At 47.3% G+C, this 25,202-nt stretch overlaps 9 protein-coding genes, 1 non-coding gene and 1 pseudogene across 11 annotated transcripts; 7 read left to right on the top strand and 4 right to left on the bottom strand.

The window, feature by feature from the left end:
* Positions 1-80: 80 nt before the first annotated feature.
* Positions 81-1,511, bottom strand: M431DRAFT_513125 (hypothetical protein). Its single transcript, XM_024919958.1, has 3 exons — positions 1,069-1,511; positions 802-994; positions 81-714 (listed from the first exon to the last, which is right to left on the bottom strand). The coding sequence occupies exons 1-3, from the start codon at positions 1,417-1,419 to the stop codon at positions 308-310; spliced, it is 951 nt and encodes a 316-aa protein (XP_024768755.1). The 5' UTR covers positions 1,420-1,511; the 3' UTR covers positions 81-307.
* A 3,808-nt stretch (positions 1,512-5,319) lies between these two features.
* On the top strand, positions 5,320-5,409 carry M431DRAFT_t190. The gene has a single exon. It is a non-coding gene; the product is annotated as a tRNA-Val (tRNA).
* A 2,003-nt stretch (positions 5,410-7,412) lies between these two features.
* Positions 7,413-7,649, top strand: M431DRAFT_10246 (hypothetical protein; the record flags this gene model as incomplete). Its single annotated transcript, XM_024911442.1, has 2 exons — positions 7,413-7,452; positions 7,519-7,649. 2 exons carry the CDS (start codon positions 7,413-7,415, stop codon positions 7,647-7,649), a joined length of 171 nt encoding a protein of 56 aa, XP_024768754.1.
* A 706-nt stretch (positions 7,650-8,355) lies between these two features.
* On the top strand, positions 8,356-8,851 carry M431DRAFT_545502 (annotated as a pseudogene; the record flags this gene model as incomplete). The annotated part of the gene is made up of 1 exon: positions 8,356-8,851. A coding segment is annotated over one exon (413 nt), but the record flags the coding sequence as incomplete, so codon positions are not given.
* A 1,298-nt stretch (positions 8,852-10,149) lies between these two features.
* On the top strand, positions 10,150-10,413 carry M431DRAFT_49346 (hypothetical protein; the record flags this gene model as incomplete). The annotated part of the gene is made up of 1 exon (XM_024917117.1): positions 10,150-10,413. A coding segment is annotated over one exon (264 nt), but the record flags the coding sequence as incomplete, so codon positions are not given.
* Positions 10,414-11,177: 764 nt separating this feature from the next.
* M431DRAFT_513120 (hypothetical protein) lies at positions 11,178-12,266 on the top strand. The gene has a single exon (XM_024919957.1). It carries the CDS (start codon positions 11,317-11,319, stop codon positions 12,115-12,117), a length of 801 nt encoding a protein of 266 aa, XP_024768752.1. The 5' UTR covers positions 11,178-11,316; the 3' UTR covers positions 12,118-12,266.
* Positions 12,267-12,366: 100 nt separating this feature from the next.
* Positions 12,367-13,777, bottom strand: M431DRAFT_545499 (hypothetical protein; the record flags this gene model as incomplete). Its single annotated transcript, XM_024921178.1, has 2 exons — positions 12,367-13,654; positions 13,707-13,777. 2 exons carry the CDS (start codon positions 13,775-13,777, stop codon positions 12,367-12,369), a joined length of 1,359 nt encoding a protein of 452 aa, XP_024768751.1.
* Positions 13,778-14,434: 657 nt separating this feature from the next.
* Positions 14,435-16,570, top strand: M431DRAFT_98165 (hypothetical protein; the record flags this gene model as incomplete). Its single annotated transcript, XM_024925010.1, has 1 exon — positions 14,435-16,570. The coding sequence occupies one exon, from the start codon at positions 14,435-14,437 to the stop codon at positions 16,568-16,570; it is 2,136 nt and encodes a 711-aa protein (XP_024768750.1).
* A 437-nt stretch (positions 16,571-17,007) lies between these two features.
* Positions 17,008-18,576, bottom strand: M431DRAFT_98331 (hypothetical protein; the record flags this gene model as incomplete). The annotated part of the gene is made up of 2 exons (XM_024925036.1): positions 17,008-17,491; positions 17,579-18,576. Coding segments are annotated over 2 exons (1,482 nt in total), but the record flags the coding sequence as incomplete, so codon positions are not given.
* Positions 18,577-20,403: 1,827 nt separating this feature from the next.
* On the bottom strand, positions 20,404-21,363 carry M431DRAFT_98235 (hypothetical protein; the record flags this gene model as incomplete). Its single annotated transcript, XM_024925019.1, has 2 exons — positions 20,404-20,553; positions 20,620-21,363. The coding sequence occupies 2 exons, from the start codon at positions 21,361-21,363 to the stop codon at positions 20,404-20,406; spliced, it is 894 nt and encodes a 297-aa protein (XP_024768748.1).
* A 1,768-nt stretch (positions 21,364-23,131) lies between these two features.
* On the top strand, positions 23,132-25,177 carry M431DRAFT_98168 (hypothetical protein; the record flags this gene model as incomplete). Its single annotated transcript, XM_024925011.1, has 3 exons — positions 23,132-23,761; positions 23,836-24,487; positions 24,552-25,177. 3 exons carry the CDS (start codon positions 23,132-23,134, stop codon positions 25,175-25,177), a joined length of 1,908 nt encoding a protein of 635 aa, XP_024768747.1.
* Between the last annotated feature and the right edge of the window lie 25 nt (positions 25,178-25,202).

Here is a 25,202-nt window from a genome sequence, read left to right as displayed (position 1 = left end):
AATGGTGTCGATTGACGTGCGGAGAGGAAGCAGGAAAAGCACGTCAACTTTCTCAGCTGAAGCCGTGGCAATGTGTCTGTGTCAAAGACATTTTGAATCATGAAGCTTTATTATAAAAGTCGTGATAGCTGACTAACAGATGATACCCGATCAAAGCAGGAAGGCACGCTGAGCACTGCAACTGCCATCTCTGGCGGCTGCTTACATCACCCCCTCTGATCTATTTCCATCCTCTTTTCTCCCTCACATTCACATTCATCTCTCTTTTATCCCCTTGTACCATCAATTCTTTCCAATCGCCGCCAATCTATAACTTCTCACCGTTAACATTGCTGTGTCCATTCTCTCCATTCACCTTCTTCTCCGGTACCACAAGCCCTTCCACAAGCCCTCGCGCTTCCTGCAGCGTTTCTCCCATGCCGGCCAGCGCTTTGACATCGGCTGCCACGATGATAAAGGACATGCGCTCTGCAGCCTTCTTGAAGGACTCTGGCGTGCCAAAAGGAGGGCTGGAAAAGGCAAAGCCACCATAGGGCTTATCGTGCTTGTCCAGGACATCAAAGAACTTCTGGCGAGCCTCTAGCCACTCGGGCTCGTTACCGCCCATGCCGTAGTTACTTGCCAGATTCATTTCTACACGACAATCGAGACTTCCAAGCCACACCATGTCGATATCTGGCACCTCGGTGAGGATGGCGTCCAGGTTGTTAATGCCTGGTGGACAAAGAGTCAGCGAGGGGGTCCATTTGGCGGATGACTGCAGACAAGACGAGGCTCAAAGCTGATGAAGTGGAAACACACCTTCTAGCGATTCAATCTGGATCATGATGGCAGCTTGATCATTGAGCGCCTGAAAGATATCTCTGCCCGGCTGGAATGCCATATCTGTGACACCAGGCATCAGTCGGAAGGGGGGTGCCGAGCGAGTGCCCCTTTGTTTGGACCCAAACTTGGCTGATGATATAACATGCTTTGCTTGCTCAACGGTTTCAACCTTTTTACAACCGAGTCAGCTTTGCCATCTCACAACATGGTGCTTTGTGGTACTCTTGATCGCGTGTAACTTACTTGGGGGATGACAAGACTTGCGCCGGCGTCCAGCGCATATCCAATCGAGGCGTGGTCATGTCCTGGCACTCTGACAAATGGAATTGTCCTTCCCTGGCTCATGAAAATGGCCTCGTGAACAATGGTTGTCATTGTCTCAACGTTCATGCTGCTGTGCTCCCAGTCGACCCAAACGACATCAAAGTTGAGAGGCGCCACCCAGCGTGAAATCTTTGTGGATCCAAGACCGCCATAGTATCCAATCAACGGGGGAATCTTCTTCTTGTGAGCATCTCGGATGGCCTGACGGGTGAGGTGAGGCTGGAAAAGAGAGGGCGCAGCATATGCGGCCATGCCTTGTGCTGAAGCCATTGTGGTAATGTGCGTGTGAAAATATTCGGTGAGCTATAAGTTGTTTAGCTGGGTATGTGAACTATTGCTGAAAAAGCAAGCGAAAGATTGAGTGGCTGGTGAATAATGAGATCCGAATGAACGGTTACCTTCCAGAGGCCACCGTCCCTTTTATAGTCCAGGTTGCTTCACCTCAACTCCAATCAATCCTGCTGCTCACCTGTTGTGAGCTCCTTACTTCAACTAAGGCTTACCCGCTCGTGAGCTTATTGCTTCAAGGAGGGTCAGCTAGGTACAGGTTAGCAGGATGAGGCGACACACCCTTTACACCCTCCACACCCTCCAGTATCATTATATCAAGGTTAATGGCTTAATCAACAGCCCAATTTTGGAAAATGGCCCGCTTATATCCAGAATTTACCTACTAATACAAGAATATGAAAGCTGATTGATCGAAATGCCTATACAACGATGGGCGAACAAACGCTGATCATGTCCGCGAAACCCCCTATTATTCGGCAGCAAAACACGGTGCGGCCAACTCTTGTCATCTAAAAATTACGAGTTTACGACACGTTTCCTCGTTATTGGGCTCTTTTCGGCGGAATTAACGGTGAATCGGCGATAGCATGAGTAAGGAGCTCGATTTGACAGATGGAAATATGATGAATGCCGGATATCATATCACCACGGCTGGCGTACGCCACAGCCTCCTTCTTGGCGGCTTTAGCCCACCCCGCCGCTTGAAAGGGATATTGGTCCATATCTAGATGATTTCTGCGTTCTTCAGATATCGCATGTGCGGACTCTTTGACTCGATTCTCCAATTTACATAACTTGCCCGGAATTAATTACTCCTGGCCTCCGGATATCAGGTATGATAATGCAAGATTGCTATCGCTAGACCTAAAACATGAGTTATCAGAAGTGACAGCATGTAGTCTGTATAAAATACAGCAAGGACTCGAATAACAGATAATGAAGCCTGAACAGCCCCGTCATCATATTCACATTCAACTGAACCAATCGATGGCAACTGCTCAACGGCAGCTGCTTATGTGTCATTGACTAGATCCATGGCGCCGGAAATAGTTTTACGAACTCCTGTTACCACCGAAATTGAGGCACTGTTGCATTCCTGAGATATAGTATCTCCCAAGTTGATGTAGCGTGTCTCACGTTGGATCGCTGGAGGCTTGTATTTGGGTAGCAAACATGCTCGATTAGCGCAGCCAAAACTTGATGTCAGTCTTATGAGACTTTTCGACTCTTATTTTGCTTGAGCCGTAGGGCTGAGGCGGGGCGAGAAAATAGTAGCCACCGGTATACGAGATGCTCAATTGCTTGTATGTTACCACTGTCTCCTTGTGGAATCATTTTGGCCAACAAGACCGGATAAGAGCATGTATTCTGTCCTCCTACTCGCAGAACATCTCGCAAACTCTTGCCATGATTCACAAATGCAAGAACAAGGCGGAACTGAACGTATTACCCTCAAGCATTTTGGCCTCTTCCTTCACTGGGGCATAGATGAGGACACACCATGGGGTTCCCAAGGAGGCCAGTCTCTTTGTCATGAGCTGATTTTCTCCCGTCAGAACTAGGAACATGGCTAACACGCCCGATCACGTCAATTGCTTCACCGACGCTGGGGCTTCTCCGGGGGGACCTCTCTAGTGTGATGTGAGATCAGGGGGATAAGTTCATACCGTGGATTATGATTCTTAGGCTTTTGCGGATCGGCTCCTTCGGCTCCACACTTCCGGCGGCGAATCCAACCTCAGTGCGGCAACAGTTCCGCCAGTATGCGAACACTGTAAGGGCCGGGAAGCCGGGGCGCCTCTGTGGTACGGAATCAGACTTTCGGTTAAGACCGAAACGCAATTGCAGAAATGTGATGTATACACTCTGTGAATTCGGAGCCACGGATTTGGCATTCATACTTTTTGTCATTGGATTTTGGTCATAATTCAGTTTAATCCATGATTCACTTGGAATGCTTCCCAGAGGGATGCTCCTCGACTACTCGCACTGTCAGCATTTTCCAAACTCTATCGACCAGGAGTCAGCAGTGGCTGCAAAACCCTGAGCCACAAGAGCCTTGTGGGGACACTACGAATTCCGCTCTGGTTTACTCAGTTCATTCTTCATCTGCTGCCTAGTTGAAGACGGTAAAGGCGGCAAGGAACGAGACAGCTTACCCCTTGGTCCTATCACTGAGTTGGAATCAGAGCCGCTATCAGACTTGGCTGCTGATAGTGTTGTGATACACATCACATAACTATTTGACTTGCATATAAATAGAATAGAGGTTTGCCAAGACTGCTGAAGAAGTTGTATTGAGTCTGGTCCGATTACCTCATCTGCTCCGAGCAGAACCTATCATTTGTCATAGAGTCCGGTATTAGGTAATTCGCCGTAGCGTATTCTATTTTAATACAAATCATTAAGCGATGCCTTATAGGCTCGGAAGGACCACTCTTTAAGGTGCTTCCCGTGTACTATTGGCAGAAGTTCTTGTGTGATAGGTAAGAAATACGGTTATACGTGTACTTCGTAATGCTATGGTCCCGGGCGTGATGCGCTAGTGCTATATGAGTGAAATGACAGCCTGACATGCTCTTATAGGGTCTAGATGGAATTCATGATCTGTACGTATGGACTTCCGTTTCATATGTTTATTAATCAGACATAAATGACAATCTTTCATCCCTGATAGAATGTTGTCCATATCATCAACAGATCACTAATAGATTCCGTCTATGGCTAGGCTTTTGTTTCACGCCCTGATGGGAATCACAATACCTCTCATGAATTACTATCCAATACCTCTCATATTATTCTTCCATGATCATAAATTCTAAGATTGTTTCCCTAAAAGAGCCAATGTTGCTCGTTGTCCTGCAGCTGCTATCTCCCCCACGCACGTCTTAGCATGAAATGCATGCTACTAGGTAGTAAATTATCACTCGAGTCAGACTAGTCTGGCTAACTACGAACAACACGAACAGCAAACAGGCAACATGCTCGGTAGTTAGCGCTTATTCATCAGGCGCAACCACTCCAAGTCAACAAAAATCAACAAAAAAGTTCATCTCCGGCAAGCTGGGTTGGGTTTAGAGGACGGGGAGAAACAGAACGTTTTAAAACCTATGGTTCTTCTGTTGAGCGATAGCCGGAGAGGGTTCACTAGGCCACATCTGGTGGCAATGGTTCCCAGTTCTTTGGGGATCGGCTTACGGACTGGCGGGGAACTTGCTTACTCCGGGAACCTCGACATCCGTACGATCGGGTGGTTCGTTGAAGGCCGAGCGGTGATTTAACTTGAGTTAGTGGATGACTGCGGTTCTTTTGAGATATTGCTAAACCTGTGAAAATGGAGAGTGACTCAAGTCTTCGGACGATTGCCACTTCAGGGAGTCACTCACTTATACGCTTGCATATGCATGCGTTATAGTCATCTCCGATTCGGATTTCGGATTTGGGCTTTTGAGGCTGTGCATGGAATTCCTCATGGCCGACGTCAGTACGGATAAAAGTCCGCAGTCTAGCATTTTTGTTCAAGCATTTCTCTTTTGCGTCACAATGAGAGAAGCGGTAAGCAGCCGCTTTGACTGTGGCTTGCGGACATCGGCAAATTAAGGTTGAATTATAATTTGCCGACTACTCTTTGAACCTATCACAAAGTGCTACATAGAGTGAGCTTCTATAGCGGTATAATCCTAATTCCCTCTTCAAGTTTGGTCCTAGATCAATCTCAGATAATCTCACATCAGTTTCAAAACGTAATTCGGATGACTTTTGCCGTATTGCCATCAGATCTGCCGCTTCCCGATTTGAAGATGAGACTGTCGTCCGCTCGTGGGGAGATTTATATACTTCATATGCGGCCGCTTGTTTCCACCAATCAGATATCATAATGGTTTCGTGGTCTAGTTGGTCATGACATTTCGTTAACATCTTTCGTTGACACCACCGAAAAGGTCCCCGGTTCGAGCCCGGGCGAGATCATTCTTTTTGCATTTGACGCCTTTAATTGATACCCGATTCCCTTTTTGTTCTTTTGTTTATTTAATTTCCATGCGCTGCTCTATTAGGATACGAAACTTGTTGTAGTCTTGAAACAATGCGCCTCTCATTTACATGATACACCATTCCATCCTTGCGCCAATACAAGCGCAATGACTTGCATCAGTTAGTGCTAAAATGCGGAAAGTCAATGGGACGTTACGGAGCCATTCTATATACTGGTTTATTTTCTCAATGTCTTAAGCAACTCCTCCTGCGCGTGCTGTAGCCAGCAATTCCGCTCTCAGTCTCCCAATGGCTTGGTTACATAATAGTAGCCAAATGACTGATAAACAAGTATTCCATGCGTGGTTGTTACCGTGAATTCTTTTATTCTATGCATCTTATTATTCTAATGAATACTGCTGTACATTACAAAAGTCTGTTTATACTACTATCCGACGTTAGGCGGAACAATGCGAGATTAACGTCGTATCAGTTGCCTTCGCCACGCCGTACCACTATTCATTGTCCCACTACCTCTAGCGGTGCTTATTTTTGGGCTAATGTGCGTCTGCCTTGCGCATGAGGCTCGTTGTTTCGAATACTGATCCTTCTCCTTTACTAAGTCAGGTTATAGGGCTGAAACCTGTCAGTCATACAAGGCTGAGCAAGTTCACTGAATGGGTGCTCCCAAACACAGCCTGGCCCCGACATAATTAGAGAAATATTTCACTCAAGGTGACGTGTGAGTAAGAAGTGTTTTATTTTTTAGGATTTTTTTCAGCACAGAAATGACTTGTCTGGCAATCTGGTCACTGGCAATGGCTCAGCTGTGCAACTGGCCGGAGAATCCTATTTCATGACACAGAACGGGACTTTGAAGATGTTTTATCAATGATAAAGAAAAAAAAGGTAATTTCCGGGGCTGCGGTTGACACGGCAAAAGTGCAATTGCCGAGGCGCACTTTGGACGAATTGGGTGAAGAATGCTACCCTATCTGAATGACCTCAATAGAAGGAATTAGGGATTATATCTCGGGTCATATGTTTCTGTTATCTGCAAAGTCATAACACATGATAAATGATTTTCAGCTTCAAGAGGAAGGCTTAGGCAGTATCTTTTGCAATACGGCTCCTTGACTGTCACCATAATCAGAATGTCATGATCAGGCAATTGGGCATGTCGGTATATCATAAATCATTGTACTTAGCAATATGAAATGACAAATTAACGTTGGAATATCATAAAATCAATTTGGTTCTGAATGAAGAGATCACATGGACATGTAAGAATCCTGTAGCGCCTTTCGCAAAGGCGCATCGCGTATGACCAACATGAACTTGCTTCTAGTAAATCCTATCATCATGTACATGAGAGAGACTCTTTAGTCTAGTTAGAAAGAAGATATATCTTTCTATTGATAAATAGTTTTTATTGTCAATGTCTATCGGACGCAGCGCTCTGTTCATGTCCGAGCCTGCCTCGAATATGTCCACATTCGACAAAGGAACGAGAATGCACATTGATAATATTCCGCACAACCGAAAGTAGAGACAACAACTTTGCAAAGATGATTTGTTTCATAATTCAAAAGCAATCTCATGATACTCGGTATCGCAGAGTGAGTGTTGCCGACGCAGTGTAAATGTTCGCAGTCAGCAGTCATGCTGGCTCTTGTGCTGACATGGAACTGCACTTTTCTGTCAGCATATCAGCCTATCCCGCCTTTCGGCCAACCTTCATCCTTCAGGACGTTGAAACGGTATGGGTTGGTGAATGCATTGCCCTATTCTGTTCAGCTTGGATGGCATTCGGCCATTCAGCGTGTTCGTCAGGGCCGCGTCACGCTGACAGCGTGGAAAGATATATAATATTGGGATAGGGAATGAAGATATTGTTCATCAGACTCAGAACAACTTTATTAACAAAGAGAAAAGATATAACATACCAAACACTCCGACATTCACGTCTTAAACAATTGAAATCGCAATTCATCGACAAAATGAGACTCCCTCTTGTTGTGGTTATGGCTTCTGTTGCTGGTAGGTTCATCTCTCCCCTTATATAGAAATTTGAAAAGCAATGAATAGAGCCAACACAAGTTTCAGATGCCAACGGCACCAACAACACTGCCGGTCAATCAGGATCCTCAGGATCTGGTGCGCAAAACACTTCGGCTAGTACACCAACATCTGGAGCTGGAGGATCTAGCTCGACCTCCGGATCTCAGAAGAAGTGATGCAGCGAGACAACATTCTACGAATTTTGCACTGGATGCAGAACTCGATTGTATTTTTCACAGTTTGGCATGTTTCGACTAGAGGAGTTAAAGAGGGCAACCACAGGGCTATCGCATTTACGGGCGCCAGTCAGTCATAGATCACAATGTACTTCTAGCTTAGAATTGGACTTTTGATTCATCCTGTAACCTGTCATCTTCCACCTGCATCGGACATCGCCGTGCTGCAATGTGGTTTGATACCGGGGCTGGAGATCGATGCGTATGCGTGTGCGTAGACTTCCATGGGATCACAACGAACCGGTTTTTGGTCCGGAATCTTGAACGAGCCCGTTTCATTGGTTAATTTGGCCTTTGATGGGATTTTAGCTCGCTATTGCCGCCGGGCCACTTATATCCGAGAAGTAGTCCAACAACCCGGGCCAGGTAAGACTGGCTGGATGAAATCCATGTACTATTCGCTGCACATTCTACGGTAATCTCGCATCACTTTACGCTCTTCGAAAAACGGTAATGAATGACTTTCTTCTTGTGGAAATACGCCGCGCTCTGCTACGTCAGCGACGAGTTGCCAACACAGCTGAAGCTGTCGCCAGATGAGATCGCCCACTGTTGTTATTAATAATGTGAGGCGCGTATTAGCTTCTGTGGGACAGACTCACAAAAGTCTGCCTGGCATTAGCATCATGCAAATATTCATATTTAGCTACGGCGCACGATGAAGCAGCGTCATCTAGACGCGCCATTGCTCTGCTCTACGGCCCAGCCGCAATTCCCGTGATCAATCGACGCAAGTATGCCTTGATGCCAGGGGCAATCCTTCTGGGGATCCTCCTGGGTTTCTGCGCCTCGTCCTGGGCGCTTATTGGGCCAACCGCCAAACTGACATGGATCTTGTGCATTCGCCACACTGCTTTGGCGGGTTTGCCATGGTCCCGTGAAAGCCAACTGCCGCAGCGTCTGACGATGGCCGTGATGAAGCTTCGTCAATCTGGAATTCCGCGTAGACCGAATGCTGCAATGAGTCAATCACCGAGCTGCCTCTCGAGGTCATTATTCGGAACGTCGTCATTCCGCTTCGTCTTCCGGATGTTCCCATCTCAGGAGATGATCCCTTGAACCATCAGCTTGGGCGCCACCGATTGGCCAGCCTTACAACCATCCCTTGCATCGATTCATCGCACTTCGCACTTGGTTTGCTTGGAATCCAGCCCGCGGCCCCATGGTCCCTTTGCTTAGATCGAACGGCTCCGCCATTGACTATTCCTAGCAGTCGCCCAAGCCGCATCGCATCCAGTGCTTTTGTGGTTCCTTGCAGCAGCCTTGCTAACCCAGATCAAGCAAGCAACCTTGCAGGATCGCCACAGTCGCAAAAAAGGCAAAATGGGCCGCCAAGATGGACGAGTTTGGCCACTGTCACTGCGACCGTCTAGCGTGTTGATGCGTTTATAGATGCCGTGTGAGCGCCAATTCGAGCCACAAATGGCTTCTTTCAGCCAAGATGATAGCATCCCCGGTTCTCGGCTACGCACAAGAGTGGTGAAAGGTGTGGCTTGTTGCAGGAGATGCTGCTAAGCTGTGTGCCCGCCCCCAATGCCGAGGGTGTCTACAATAAGATTCCCAGATTCCTTCCAACATCCCTGTCTGTGCCTGACAGAAATGTTTAAATAATGAGACAAGTTTTTGGAACTGCACTTTTTATCCACGACAACTATACTATGTAACTGGAGAATTTTTTACTGCAAAGCTAACATCGTCTACCGTAAAAAAGAGCAAAGACATTATGGCGACCTCATCCTGCACTCCAGAACGCCCCTCTGGCAACCGACATGAATTGAGGCTTTGCATTCAGAATGATGAAGGGATTGAAGAAAAGATTAAGCTTGATAGCATCGTCGATGCCGAAAATGCTGCAAAAGAGAGACGGAGGAAGCAGAATAGAATCGCCCAGCGCAAGCATAGTAAGTCAAGCCGACTCGTAATACGCAGTTTGAGAATATCGACTAACGATTGCCATCATGCAGGACGCCGGAAAGCTGAGCAGAGACTTTCTGAAATGTCCAAATCACCAGATCTCAGAACATCACCACACGCTGGACCTTGCTGCAGCTGCGTCACTAGACGACTAGAGATTACACCTCCGGAGGACTACAATCGGAGCTTCATATCCGTCACATCACCAAATTCATCATACGGCGCTCTCACTCCCTCGGCCATATCCGACTATGAGAGGAGCCAAACACTATCCGCCGAGATCCCCAATCCATGGACTCCTTTTTGGCCAGCGGCATCTCCTCTATTCGATACCGACGCCAATGTTCTACCGTCTGGGGACACGCTTGACAACCACAGCCACAGCCCTATTCCTAGCTCAGCGACGTTGGACGTTCAGCCTTTTCAGGATTCGCAATCATCACCGTCAGCCCTGTCGTACGACGCTTCCATCAGCCTCATAAGCAGACCAAAGAGTAATTGTTTGTCACCAGAGAGTCACCTCGGAGGTCAGTTCCCTCTTCATTTAGCTGCTAGAGGTGGATTCATGGGTATCATTGGCCTCCTCGTCAGCAGAGGGGCTAGATTAGATGCCAAAGACACTTATGGGCGGACTGCGCTTCACTATGCCGCCGAGGCTGGGCATCTTGAGGCTGTCGGCATGTTACTTTCTGTCGGGGCGAATCCATTTCTAGTAGACAGCGAAGGGTGCAACAGTCTACATATTGCTGCTAGTAAGGGAAGAGAGGATATAGTGCGTGTGTTGATGGAGCGGGGGATGGATCCGAATCTGGGGGTTGGACGCGATATTGAAAACTCGGGATGCTCTTGAGACACGTTCCGTTATACAAACTTACACAACTCAACCGAGCCATCTTAGTAGGTCTTTACTCCTCATTTTATTCTTCTTGTACATAAATAAATACTTTTGTCCACTTTTACATTAAGATACTTCATTGAAGCTTAGAAAAAAGAAATAAAAACAAAACAAAACATAGGTTCTGCTACTCATCTTGTGCAACGTTAATGCCATTCGTATTTCGAAACTGTGAGCGCCACCTCGCCGATCAACCCCCCCGTGTGTAACCCTTATACGTCTCGTGTGTCACAAGTATACACTGAATTTTACCGTATATATCGAAGGACGGGCTTAGTATGATGGCTCAATTGATCCCGAATTTTGAGTCTAGAGTTGAAGGATGTGTAATGAGGGCTAATTGATGTGGCGATGCTTGTCTTTGGCTACCACCTGCCCATCACCAAGGCGCTTATAGATGATGGTGACAGCCTCACATTGCAAATATTTAGCCCGATCTCCTTGAAGTTAATATATATTACCGCCTCTTCGGTAAGGTAAGCGAGACAGATGCAGCTAGATCCGCAGCAGTTCTAAAAATACTGTGCCTGTTAATGAAGCGGATCGCGAGAGGCGCAGCCGCCACTAAGAGCGCACGGCTATAACTGTAGGCACTAACACCGCTAATCGCTGCCTAAAACTCACGACTCGATACGAGATATTTCATCATGCATTCACGGGTTGTTTACTGATATGCTTACGCAGCGGGAGTCTTGGGGACGTTGAAACATACAGTACATTCTAAATCAGATTCATTAAAAACATACTTCGTTCATCACCAGATTTGATAGTCTCTACACCAATTGCAACAAGTTCAACATGGTCTTCTTTGTGCCCAACGACAATCTAGATGTCCTCACATGCTATCTTCTCGCCGACATCTCCAGCGATGAACTGCAAGTCTTCAAATCAGCCTTCGAATTAGGCAATAATGCACGCTTTGATCCTAGGCTTCACATCAAAATCGTCCGTCCACCTGAGGACTATATCGGGAAATCTCACGAATACATCCGCCGGAAAGAAGACGAGGCTGGTCGAGAAGAAAAATTCCTCATCCTCGACGACGAGGCCATGAAGCAAAATGCCGTCTGGTATATTTCTTGGTTTGCAGATGAAGAGCATGTGGAATGGAAACAAGCCGAGAGCACAGATGTTCTGTGGAAGATGCTCATCAGGACGGATAAGTTGTCGCTCGTGTATGTCAACTACAGCATTGGTAACATGTCTCTTCAAGAGGATCTGGGCAATTGCGGGGTAAAATTTCCCGTGAAGGCGGGCTTTGAACAACCCAAAGTGTTCGATTTCGAGACGGACATGCAGAAAGACCAATATCGTCAGCCTGTTTGGATCAGGGCTGAGCCTAGCGAATACGAGATCAACAAAGGTGGCGAAGTGATGGGAGACTACATTGCGCCGCCAAATAGGTACGCCAGATTGAAAGATGGAGTGGCAGAGGCGGTGGGAGTCATCAACGACTGGACGATGTATCAACCGACCGGCCCGTTTCGAATGTCGGATGGGACGAAGAAGGAGTTTCCTGAGGGCACTATGGTTCTCCAATTGAAGTGGAATCCTGACTTTCCGTGGCCGCCTTACGAGTGGCCTGAGGGATCGCTATAAAACGAAAGTTTGTATGAAGATGCTGATAAAGCATATGCAAAGTTGAATCTACATGTATGTAATGCCGTAAACAGAATTATGTTGGAAGAGTTTGGAGATGAGCGTGCCAAGTGGCTTTATTCAAGATCGAGTTCACAATAAATACGTCTATATGAAATAAAAAAATGGTCAAAGATACATGTAAGTACCTCAAGATTTGAAGCATATCTTTCTGCTCAGTATTCTCCAGTCTCCCTCCACTGGCACATCTCATTTATCATATACCGCGGAGGCCTGTGACTTGAAATTCTTCTCTGCCGTGTTATAAGCCCATTCGCTCAGCATGAGGGGACACTCAGTCTCGAAAACCGTTACCGAAACTCCATCATCCTGCAGTTTTACGGGTTTGCTGGTGTCCTGGTTCAAGTACAGCTGATACTCCTCTTCCGTCTGCCCATGCGGCACCATGGCGGCGTTCATCCAACCTGCAAAGGGGCCAAACTTCGTACCACCATTGAAAGGGAGTGCCGGGTCGTTGATTACCGGGAAGATGACCTCTGACATAGTATTGCGGTGGTACCAGGGGACCCGGATTGTGTCTTCAGTAGCCTCCCAGCGAGGCCCGGCAAGGGCAAAGTCCAAGACAGAGGTGAAAGGTTCTTTCCCATAGGCCCGGGCTTGCAGGACGCAGTATAACGATGGGTCATGGTGATCAAATGCAGCATTACTAAAGGGGTTAAAGCGCATCATGTCGTACTTGTAAGGATAGAGCGTGCCTTGCCAACCAGCAACATTAAACGGCGTGGAGTCTTGTGTACAGGACCATAGTCTAGTATCAAGACGCGTGATGATAGTCCACGGAGAATTGCCATTATTTGCAACAGCAATGCCGTCGATAACTTCGCCATCGAAGAATGCTGTGGGAACTTGGAAGTCACGCGGGCTGGCGAGGCCCACTGACCCAATGATACCGAGCTCTGGCAATCGAAAATGGCCTTGATACAGCTCCCAGATGTAGCCTCGGCATGGCTTTCCATCGACCAACCCTACACGATATCGGATTCCACGCGGGATAACGGCAAATTCGTTGGCTCTTACTAGCAGCCTTCCCAGTTCCGTGGTGATATCCAGTGCGCCCGACTGGGGGACGATCAAAGCCTCACCATCCTGACTCGAGAATACCGTCTGTGGCTTCATATCTTTAGTGAGTTTAAAAACCCAGAGAGCAACTCCAGTTTTCTGCCGTGCGTTTCCGTTGCTTCCTAGCAGATGCTGCCCTGTCCAATCGCCTTCACTGACCGAGGCGAAGTCGGACCACCAGTAGCCATTGGGCGTGAACTTTGTCGGTTCTGCCGGATTAGCAGTCTCCAATTCGTGATGCCACGGCTTGAATTCGGAGTGATCGTAGGAGGACTGGGAACGATATGTGTAGGTTTGCAAGTTCTCTGCCCGTGGAGCCACAAACGCTGTTCCAGAGATCTTCTCCGTTCGACAGCCATAAGGGGCTTGTTGAGGATAGGGGTTGACAAATGCAACTGCCCCGGGAAATGCTTCAGATCTAATCTCATCAATTAGATTTGAAATGTTTGAACAAGACTGGACGGGCTTACTGATGATGATTTCCCAAGCCATCGAGATAGGTGTACTTCTCTTCGACGCTGAAGTCTGTAGTATAACGCATGGTGTAATATTGTAGATAGTTTAGAAAAGAGCTTTGAAATGTTAGGGAGAGATGTTTCTGCTTTGGGTGGTTTAGGTGCGTTGAGTGTGATGAGATAAATGGTGTTGAATAGAGAACTATTTGCTTCTTTATAGCCTATGTTTCGTGTTACAAGACATGGCGGAATACTACAGGCGTTGTCGCATTTTCAGTGGATCTGATATCCAGGAGAGACTGGAAAGGTGGCGGACCAATTATAATACCCATGTTCGTCAAATAGACCGCACTTTATTGCACCCTAGGCTCTGATGTGCGGATGAATTACTAACGCTGTAACAGCTGAGTAGAATACAAGCGGACAGTCTCATTTAGGAGCCCATTACCTCTGAAATAGTCTTGCGGCATATCACGATTGTGTTATGCCGTGTATCCGGCGCGGTGTCATTGGGAAGATTCGCTTTCCTCTTGCTGCCGTAGATACATACACTCGATATGTATATTCAGTCAAACGCTATAGGGAATATTGAGCCACCCAACCTGTGTTGCAAAAGTCATAAGAGGCAGGTCCCACCCATAAGCAAGAACAGGGGCCTGATACCTATCATAATCTCAGTAACATCACAATTACAGGCACTTCTTCCAGCTGTGTAAAGCAGTCTGATACCCTCTACAAAGGCTATGAAGCAAATATTGACTGGAAAATTCCGAGACGGTCCTTTGATAGGTCTCGAGTACCAAACGTCTTCTCAGAAGGGTGTGACCGATCAAGATGGGCAGTTCTACTACGAGGAGGGTGAATTGATAACATTCTCCATCGGTAGTCTAATCATCGGGGTGGCGATCGGGTCACCATCTCTGACAATAGCTAGCCTGCATGACAGTAGCTATGAGAGGATGGAGGATTTGGAGCCAACTTGCGCAGAAACGAATAATCGAGCGCGTTTCCTCCAAAGTCTGGGACGGGACGCGGATCTTCGGAGTGGTGTGGTGATAGATGATGCCGCTCGTAAAGCGGTCGAAACATATGCCAAGGGAATCCAATTCCTGTCCAGTATCGAGGAATTTGAGAAAGCACCGGCTGTTTATGGTGTACTTCGTGAGCTGGGGCTCCGGCTTCGTGGAGCTGCGGAGGCTCGAAATCACTTGCGCCGGGCTCTTCAGGGCATCAGAGTACTCCGGGACGTCAGGGTTCCTACCCGTGATGGGAGCTACCTCGTTTCGGATGTCTTCCTACCCATTGATGAAGGATTTTATCCCGTTCTCCTCCGGCAGAGCGTCTACGGCCGTGCGTTCCAAACCGGGTCCGTTCATAACGAGGCCGAAATGCTAGCTAGTGAGGAACGAGAAGCAGCTTGGTTCGAGAAGAGTACAGAAGAGCTGAACTACTATTTTCGATACTCGGAAACAGCTGCCTCCGCCAACAGCAGTACCTGGGTGCCGCAAGGTTATGCAGTGGTTCGTGTGGATGCCCGCGGCGTGGGCAAGACACCGGGAACATTGAGCGTTTTCTCGCAACAAGAAGCCCTAGACTATTATGACGCTATCGAGTGGGCAGCTAAACAGACCTGGAGTAATGGGAAGGTCGGACTGTATGGTAGCTCATACAACGCTACCACACAGTGGAATGTTGCCGCTCTACAACCGCCGTCCCTCCACGCCATGGCCGCGATAGCCTCGGATGCCGACGCCTACCGCGATCTCGCATACCCAGGAGGCATTTTCCTCGAAAATTATCGCCACTGGTGGTGGAAAGAAAGTGTTGGCCCCGCAAGAAACAAAAACGGCGATGCTGTCGATTTTGTCGCCAGGTTAGAAAACCACCCATGGGACGATGGACACTATCATGGCCATGGTCAGGATGCAATATTGTCTGCTGATTTTTCTAAAATCCATATACCCGTAATCACAGCCGTCAGTCAGACGGGATTTATACATGGCCGTGCAGGCTTCGAAGCCTATGTCGAGTTGCCATCGCCAGCCAAGCAACTTCTCATGCTCGACGCTGCTTATCCGGAATATATGTTTGTTGATTGCCAACCTGATCTATTGGCCTTCTTTAGCCGACATCTCAAGGGACTTGTACCGGATCAGGAGCAATCCCCTGTCCGACTGGTAATGCGAACAGGTGGTGGAGCCTTTGAGTGGCAGAATGCGACAACTTGGCCACTTCCAAACACCAAGTACCGGGAACTCTTCCTCAACGCCAACGGTGCCACGACTGTAGGGGAAATCACTACTCATTTGCCTCTACAGCAGGGGAAGTTCACATACTCCGCAGACGTTCAAGTGGCCGGGGGTCTTCCAATGGCTATTTTCGAGTCAGACCCGTTGACGGAGAGTCTCGAGTTGGCAGGGCACTTCCGTGCCACTCTGTGGGTAGCGTCTACATCAGCAGATGCTGATGTCTTTGTCGCCATTCGAGTCATGAAGGGTGATAAGGAAGTCCACTATCAGACGCGAGTACCTGGTACACGAGCACCACTGACGTACGGCTGTCTAAAGGTCTCTCATGGGGCCACCGATCCAGTGAGGAGTAACAAGGAACGTCCCTGGCATACTCACCGGGAGGAGGATGCCTTACCTCTACTCCCAAACACAGTGGTCAAGATTGATGTAGAGTTGCTAGCTGCTACAGGGCGCATTCCCTTGGGTTGCCGATTCCGTGTTGAGATTTCACCAGCAGAAGGACCAGGGGCAATTCCAGGATGGGAGCGCGCTTACGACGAATCTTATCATCGGGGAGCAGCCAATACTATATTCACAGGTGGGCTGTATGCCAGCTCTATAACTATTCCTGTCATAAGTGGAGAGTAAAAAGGCTCATTCCCTGAGATTAATGATTGATTGCAACATGAATTTTCCTTATTAGATATTTCTTGATTCCATGCCTCATTAACAGTAATCGTTATATGCGCCCAGAAATGACTCCAGAGCATGCATTGTGCTATTGATGTCACTCAATTGATGAATCTAGTAAGGGATTGATCCAATCGTAGCCTCGCAGGAAATCGTCTGATAGCGTTTGAGGCTCAAGGCCGTTCCCATGGCCATAATAAGACCACAAGGTGTTTGGAAACTCAGTAGAGATTGATTCATACCCTGGGCCTGAAGAAGGAACCCTTGGTCCATTACTCTGCATAGGTTTCAACAATTCGGTAATCCTCATGATTGCATCGTCAACAGGCCTCGGAAGGGAGAGAGTTCTTCTTCCGAAAGCAGCTCCTTTAGCGGTATCTTCGGCATCGGTCGGCTCAGAACGACTGAGTTTTTGCATATACTCTTGGAAGCGTGCTATGATGACAGTTAGATAACGTCTTCCAGCTGGAGAGAAAATACAGACTCAAAACTATTTGGCAAAGCCCTGAATATTCTGAAAACTGTTCCATGGCAGATACGAGAGTCTGCAGAGATAGTGAAGCTTTGTCGCGAAGCTCCCCGTTCGAGGTAGCAAATATTTTGACTAGAAATTGAATGCAGGCCGGCGCCCATAGACTGACAACAATCAGTGGCGAAGAACGATGGATTATGTGACTGGAACAGTGCTTGATCGCACCGCAAATATTATCTGATGCGCGGATGGTCTCGAAGAACTTCCGAGACTGTGAAGGTCTCATGGAATATCGGTCCTGTTCTATTCTGGATGAAAGCCACTTGGAGTAGCTCTGACAGTAATCAGGCGCCGTAGCATCATTGAAACCCTCAAACATTCGCTTTTTAGCTGTGAACAGGGTAATCCTGGCCCATCAGTCAGCTTGGAATCTTAATATTAGGTCCGATACCGACTCTTCATTGATCACATATATCCAGAGGCGTTTGCTGAACGAGTCGAGATAATCAGGACAATTCTGAACCTGAGATAAGGACGTGAATTCTAGAGGCAGCGATTTTCTCCATATTGTTACGCAGCGCTCAATTTCTGCATAAGCCGTGGAAAGATCAGAGCTTTCTTTCACTTCCAGCCCGACGATGGCCAATAAGAAGTGCAATGCCACGATTCGATGCGCCAGTATGGAAATGCGTGTCGATGCAATGTCAAGCCTGGACCACTGCTCAAAATTACTTGGCAGGAAGTAGGATGGTATCTCTGTGCCGTCGAACCAGTCCAAATCGTCCATTGGGAGTTTCGTTTGACAGTTCGTCAGGTTGGTTATTTGAGTGCGACATAGGATGTTGCAAACAAAACTTTCAAGCTCCCAAATACACCACCATGCGCGGCGCAGCTCTTCTTTTCTCCAATCCGTAGTCTGGTGGCTCGAGATATGATCAATAGATTGGGCGTTCTCCACTGAGTCTATTCGATCCAAGCCTGCATCGTAGGCTATTCGCACACATTTTGAGATCAGTGAGTAAGCTCGATGTACTGCGCCCCGTGAAAGCTCGGCATAACTTAGCAACACAGCCCCCTGAATGAGTAAAATCGATGGCTTATCGGCCATATTGGCATCCAGCTCCAGATTCTCATACTCGTGAGCTGTGTCTTGGAGAAGTTCGCCGGCTCGCCGAGAAAACCCCCTTCCCCTCTCGCGACGGCTAGTCTTTCGAGTGTGGGCTGTGCCTGGAGACTCTGCACCAGAAAAGCATTGTGCAAGCGATAGGTCGAAAGAATGTACTCGCGGATCATCCGTGAATTTTGCCGCGAGGGCGAATAACGCGTTGAGAAGAAGGGGTGAATGCCTCTCAGTAAGCAATGATCCAGAATAGAGGCATTTAAGAAGATTCGGGCGGTGGAGAAGTGGGAATTCAGGTTGAATAGACTCAAAATACACCTCAACCAAATGCACAATGATGTCCAGAGGAGGATACGGCGGTGACTGCGCCCAAGGCACGTGTTGTTTGGCCAAGAAAGAGGCATCCGCAGGATTGCCCACATCTAGTCTAGTAAACTGCGGCTCTCTTTGCGCAGAGGCAGCTTCTGGGCTGACATCTAATGGCTCCGTTATGTACTCTCGAGGTTCAGAGGGAATCGCAGGAGTATCTAGATACCCCAAGGCTGATAAGGCTTGCTCTGCGCCTATATCTTGTACATCGACGGTATCCACGGCTTCCGGAGTGGATGACTTGCTTGGGCCTTCTGAGGTATGAAGTCGATTCGCTCCAGGATCTTAGTTAGCGTTTGCCATGGATCTATGGTGTGGGTTGTGGGACGCTTACCATTAATGCCATCGCGGGAGCGCCGCTTGGGTCCCGGCTTCAAAGAAAATGATGGATATCTACACGGGGCTCCTGATCTTAGACATAAATGGCACTGCGGCTTGGTCGAATCGCCTAGATTCGTGGGAATGTCAGCATCAAAAGAAATTAAACCGCCCAAATGGCGAGAAGAGTCAATCGTACACCGTCTTTTACGCCTATCAAATATGGATTGTCAGCTATTGAACTCTGTGCCGGCTGAGAGGGGATAGGAACATGAAGTGACATACCGTCTACAGTTCTCACAGGCCCGATTCCGATAACGAGAAGAGTAGATTGACGAACTCATCTTACATAAGGCCGCTCTGTGATGGAAAGGAATTGTAGGAAAAGGTGAAAAGAAAATGGCCGGATGATAGCTTGAGTAGATAGTCAGCTAGTAAGGAAAGGGGTTGCGGACGAACTTTGAGCGGGCACTAGGACTCTCGGCTCTGGAGAACGTCTACCATACAGACATACATCTCTGGGGCAAGGTTACATCGGATTACAGTTCATACAGATGTCCTCTGTACCCAGTTATATCACAGCTTGGGAATTAAGTAAACGAGACGGCTAGTAAATGCTGGCGAATAACTACATGTACATGTAGCTTTGGGGAAGCAAACTTGACGATCAACTCAATAGTATTTGGTACTGCCGGCACCCTTGCGTTTCCCTTTGTATACTAGATTCCTCTTAATCCATATTCTGTCTCAACTCTACACAAGCACCCCCATCCAAGCCTACATGGATGCAGTACAAGATCCATGTAGGGGGAAGGCATTTCCGTTATTCGTGATTTGGTCAGCGCTACCCCACGGCAAGGGAGTACCGGGTGGGCCTCAGCCAGCGATACGCCGGGACCCATTAATTGGCATATGGATGGATTATACAGAATCGCGGCTTGCACCAATACTAATCCATCTACTGTATGAACACGAGTGATGAGCTTTCTAAAAAAGCATGGCTGGATGGGAAGCTTCAGTGAAGCTGATTTACCAATGGCTTGTCAAATTTACTATATTCCAACTGTGCTTCAACCCTATTGTCAACCATTTGCATGACCACCATCAAAGCGACCCCAGACAAAATCCCCATAACTTGGTTCCGAGCCTAGCAGAAACGGACATTCTGGATTTCCTCGAGCATATCAGTTAACTCCTCCGAAAGCGGTACTACTACATCATATACCACTTGGATACTTGGATACCCTTCGTAACTCCAACTTGCTCCAATAACATTTCATACAGCGCACTACGTGTCTCAACGAAGTATTCGCGGTGTGTACTCGTAAGTACATACTTCATTTGTGAGAGGGGTGATAAAATTGGGGGGGCACAGTTCTATTTAAGCAGTCGACGACTCCTGGCCATAGTCCGTAATCATAGCTCAATACCTCCTATTCTCATTTAAAATCTCTTTACATGTATTTATCTTTGCGTTTAAAATACTTCCGAATATATCCGTATCATCTTTTACTATATATGCGTATCTCCACGCCGCTTCTTCAGCTCCTCAAACCCTTGAATGCCATTCAAGTCCTTCTCGAATTCTGGTCGAGGTAGTTGGAAAGCCTGGAGCGTCCGACCGTAGCTAATATCTCCTAATCTACTGATAGGTCGCAGGATCTGTGCAAGTCAGCGCCTCGTTTTCTATATTGTTATAAACCTGAAATATGGACGCGAAATACGGACCGAAAGATCAATGACGTTTCTCTCCTGGTTAAGGGCGTCCTCACGCGCCCAGAAGCGGGTGGCTTCAACGACCTCAAGGGTCCCAGATTTCGTTCCTGGATTGGCTCGGCTGTCAAATTCGCGAATGCTCTCGATCTTGGCCTCAATGCTGAAGATACACTCCTTGACACGGGCACACGAGACGGTCTGGCAGTCATATACGGGTGTCAGACCACTGATATCCCATTCCGAAACACCATAGGGCGCGTCAATGCTGGTGGCATTAACAGCTTCGATGATGCCTTCGCTGACAATGTTGATGACACACTCGCCGGTCTCAACAAGGTTCCGCAAAGTGTCCTTGGCTGCTGCAAGGGGGCTGTTCACTGCGAAAATGAAGAGCGGTGGGTCGGCGTTGATCATCTGGAAAAAGCTCATGGGTGCTAGATTCTCTTTGCTACCATCCCTTGAGCGTGTTGAAATGAAGGCAATCGGCCTTGGGACGACAGCACTGATGGATAACTTGTAATTGTCGATGAGTGAGCGACCCGGTTCGTAGGGATCGATGGCGATATGCTTGGCTGATGTTTCCGTGTGAGTGTGGTTGGCTCCATCGCCAAATTTCCAGTTTGGATTTGGAGTCTTCGTGTATTGGACAGAGGCAGAACTATCCCAATCCGATCGGGAGGCTTCGACTTGCTTAAAGTCAGTGTGGAAGCTGCGTTTGACCTTGTTTTCCAAGGCTTTACGATCTTCGGCGCTCATCTTGACAGTAGATGATGAGTGACAGATTGTTGTAGAATACGATCTATAAGCCTTTCTAATGAAAGCAGAATTTTGTAATTTTATTGACTACAGGCAAGACATTTCGATAACCACAGCCTATCAACTCATCGGGCGGTTTATCATGTATGAACTTGCGGCTTAATTGCCCCCTGGTGGAGTTGCACTTTTGCGGGCAGATCAATGCATAGTGAGGTGAAATACTCCGCCGATGAACATTCTCTTAATCTATGAACCCAGTACTTCTCATCGTTGTAAATGGGCAGAAACAGTCAAATAGCTAAAATGAAAGCTCACACAGAAGAACTCATGCACAAGCATACCCGTATCCCAAGCAGTACCTCGATGATTTCTAATCCATGGAAATTATCTTGCGGGTGTAAGAGGCGGCATAATTCGTTGCGCACTAATTCTTTACAGCATGCAGTCAGTCCACCGCTTTTTGTGTAGCCGCTGCCTTAGAGAACAGACAGTGAATTCGATTTGTTTTCAAATTTTTTCGTCTGAATCTCAATCGACTTATTTCCAGTGACTATTCTCAGTATTGTTTTTCCTTTTCCAGGTTTGCATCTTCTAAAGTAAATACAACTTTATTCACAAAGATGGGTCAAAAACTTCTCTTCTCTTCCTTCTCGCCCAAAGATAAAGAGGCCCGAGATACAGTTCGTAACCAGACACAGGACCCTGGGTATTACCAGCTTGTTAACACATGAAAGCTTTTGAGGTACTTACACGCCATAGCGGACAATGCTTTGGCGAAAGAGCCTGGAGTGCTGAAGTACATAATTACAACAGCAAAAGAAGAATCGACAGACCCTGCCGTATATGTTATTGAAGAGTGAGTAACCAATAAGAATACATACCGGCTGGCTGGTTCCCATCGAGCTCATGAAATTGTCAAGGTACGCCGACGAAGCCGCGTTACAAAACCACAACCAGCAAGATGCTGTCAAAGAAATAACCAATTGGCTGAGGCCTGGAGTCTTGAACAGTGCCCCGACCATTCGCCAACTCGAACCATTAGAAGGGTGCGACAGTTTTACAAGGCCTGAAGTCGTGAATCACGCAGACCCCTTCGTAGTGTTTTCCGAAGTCGAGTACAAGCCAGATACGGCATCGAAGACACACGCATACTGGGAAGACATCGTCAACACTTCGAGGGCTGAAAGGCCAGGTACACTCGTGTACGGCGTATGGAGAGACATCAATCAACCCAACAAGCTATTCATATTTCACGCCTATGAGAGTATGGACTATTTGATGAAAGTCCATGTCCCAAGTAAGCCAGTTCAGGCAATGCTTGAGAATGAAAGAGACATCAGGATCGGCCTCCGTCCTTGGATGCTTCAAACGAGAGGGGGTTATTTGTACAAAGGCCACAAATAAGTTAATCAAGTCTTCTTCGTTCCAGCTGCACTATGTTGCGCAAAATACATACCCAATGTTAATAAGCTTGCGGTAATCTGATCATGTTGGTCTAAAATGCTGATCTAAGCGGAAATTCAACTTGAAGGCTATACAACCCATCCTTGGACGTAAATATATAAATGTGTTATGCTGCCTAAATTGACCGTTGAATGGCCGAGAAGGCGGCCTATCAAAAGACCATACGTCGTGTTATGCAGCCTCGGGCGGGGGTCGTCATCCTACCCAACCGTGGATCCTACCTAACTCTCTTTCCCCTTCAAAGGGCGTAAATTTGGAAATTCTGATAGACGTCGCTGCATATCCTTACAACCAAGAGCCCGTAATGCGGCGCCGGGACTGGAAACGAAGGTTCAAGAGTCTCCAGGACAGTCTAGGTTCGTCGAGACCCAAAGATAAAGATGGCGCATCGGGCTCCCATTCTGCCCAGCATCTGAAGCATCACGCCAATTCAAGGCCCGATACCTCGACTATCAAAGATAATGAATCCTGTAAAGACCCGGTACAATCAGACCAGGCTTCACAAACGCAGAAAAATATTGTACCAGCCTACCAACTGCTCAGGTCATCTCAGAGTTTGGAGAATCCCCGAATTGACAATGCTCCAATCCAAGATCTCTGGAATATAGCATACAAAAGGCTACGGGTGGATGAGAGCGAACTGATCAAGAAATATGAGACAAAGCTCCGAGGGAATATGATCGCTGGTCTAGGTTCGACACTTGGGTCTAACGCAAGCATGAGAGACCGAATGCAGATGATCCTGGAATACAAAATGAAAGAAGTCAATTCGAATATGTGGAAGTTAAAATTTAGGAGCTCTGATGTCGACATTAGAGATCTCGTGCAACCTATTCTAGGGATTGTGAGCTTGGTCAACGAATACATCACTGATGCCGTGAGTGTAAGCTCTTATGCATCTTTTGCTTGGGTCGGCATCAGTCTATTACTGCCAGTAAGTTGAATCACAAACTTCCTGGAACTTGATACCTATGAGAGAACAAATTACCAACTACTAACTAATGTCAGCTCTTTATGAATCCTTCAACACAAATGGCATCCTTGGTAAAGGGTTTGGAATTCGTCTCGACTCTTATTGCCCAGAGCCGAATGAGAGAAGAGCTTTATGTTCGGCGCTATGAGTTAAAGCCTAGTGAAGGCCAATCATTTCAACAATCTCACCAGGAGTATAAAATCGGCTTAGAACAGCTTTATCGACAGATTCTGAAGTTTCAAGTTACAACTTACTGCTACTTCACCAATGATTCCGCATCCCGCCTTTGCTTGGATATTTTAAAACGAAATGATTGGGATAACCCAATTAATGGAATTCGTGAACAAGACATGTTGTTTGCCAAGCTGACTACGACTTGGCGTGACATTCAATACGATGATGAATGTTTGGCGGCCGAAAACCGGCATCAAAAAGCCATGAGCCTCTGGTTTACCATTGGGGAGAATGTCGCTAGCTTAGAGAGAGCTGTGAAAGACGCGCATGAGCAGAAAGATCGCATCGAACTGCTCCGATGGCTATGCGATATCGACCACACCGAACTATATAATAGCGCGCACGGTAAGCACAAGGGTGGTACGGGAGAGTGGCTCCTAGATCGGTGCGAGGCATTTAAAACGTGGGAGGAGAGCATGGTGTCTAAGGCTTTTTTATGGCTCCATGGAAAAGGTATGTCTGGACCATGTTGAAGATATTAAACCTGGTTTCGGTTAGCTAACAGCTCTCTTTGCAGCTGGCTCTGGGAAGTCCATTTTAAGCTCCTCTGTGATTAAGCATTTACAAGACCGACATAAGGGAAACTCTATGAATGTGCTCGCCTATTTCTACTTCAGCTTTAGCGATGTTCAGAAGCAGAAAATCGATGGAATGCTTGCATCCTTAATTAAGCAAATCAGTGCCCATCGTCCATACATGCCGCAATCGGTCCAAAGCCTCGGCGAGTATAAGAATAACGGCGGCCGTCCAGATACGGAAACACTCATAGAAGCGTTAATCGCCTCTATCCAGGGATTTTCGGCCGTGTATATTATTATTGATGCTTTGGACGAGTGTCCAACGCTAAACGGCGAGAGAAAGCGACTCCTGAACAGCTTGTGTGATATTCTGAACGCAGCACCGGACAGCCTTCACATGCTCTGTACAAGCCGCAAGGAGAATGATATAGATAAAGCAATAAGGCCTTTGTTATGTGATCCCTGGGGAGCCGAAATAGATTTGTCTGTCCAACGCGAAGTTTTAGACGATGATATTGGCAAGTACATCGACTCGATTCTAGCAGATACCGAATACGATACATGGCCAACGGATATCAAAGAAGAATCAAGAAATGCGCTGATAGATAAAGCAGACAGCATGTAGGTATTGTCTCAGATTGACATGACAA

The sequence above is a fragment of the Trichoderma harzianum genome (genome assembly GCF_003025095.1).
Source record: "Trichoderma harzianum CBS 226.95 unplaced genomic scaffold M431scaffold_20, whole genome shotgun sequence".
In the NCBI taxonomy this organism is placed as follows: Eukaryota; Fungi; Ascomycota; class Sordariomycetes; order Hypocreales; family Hypocreaceae; genus Trichoderma; species Trichoderma harzianum.
This window is presented reverse-complemented; position numbering and strand designations above follow the sequence as displayed.

What these genes read in the sequence shown, in the direction of transcription:
- M431DRAFT_513120 (XM_024919957.1), top strand. Translation starts at nt 11,317, where the DNA reads ATGGTCTTCTTTGTGCCCAACGACAATCTAGATGTCCTCACATGCTAT.
- M431DRAFT_513125 (XM_024919958.1), bottom strand. Translation starts at nt 1,419, where the DNA reads ATGGCTTCAGCACAAGGCATGGCCGCATATGCTGCGCCCTCTCTTTTC. An exon ending in CAAGTCTTGTCATCCCCCAA is followed by an intron (nt 995 to 1,068) that starts GTAAGTTACACG and finishes GGTTGTAAAAAG; the next exon opens with GTTGAAACCGTTGAGCAAGC. An exon ending in CCAGATTGAATCGCTAGAAG is followed by an intron (nt 715 to 801) that starts GTGTGTTTCCAC and finishes TTTGTCCACCAG; the next exon opens with GCATTAACAACCTGGACGCC.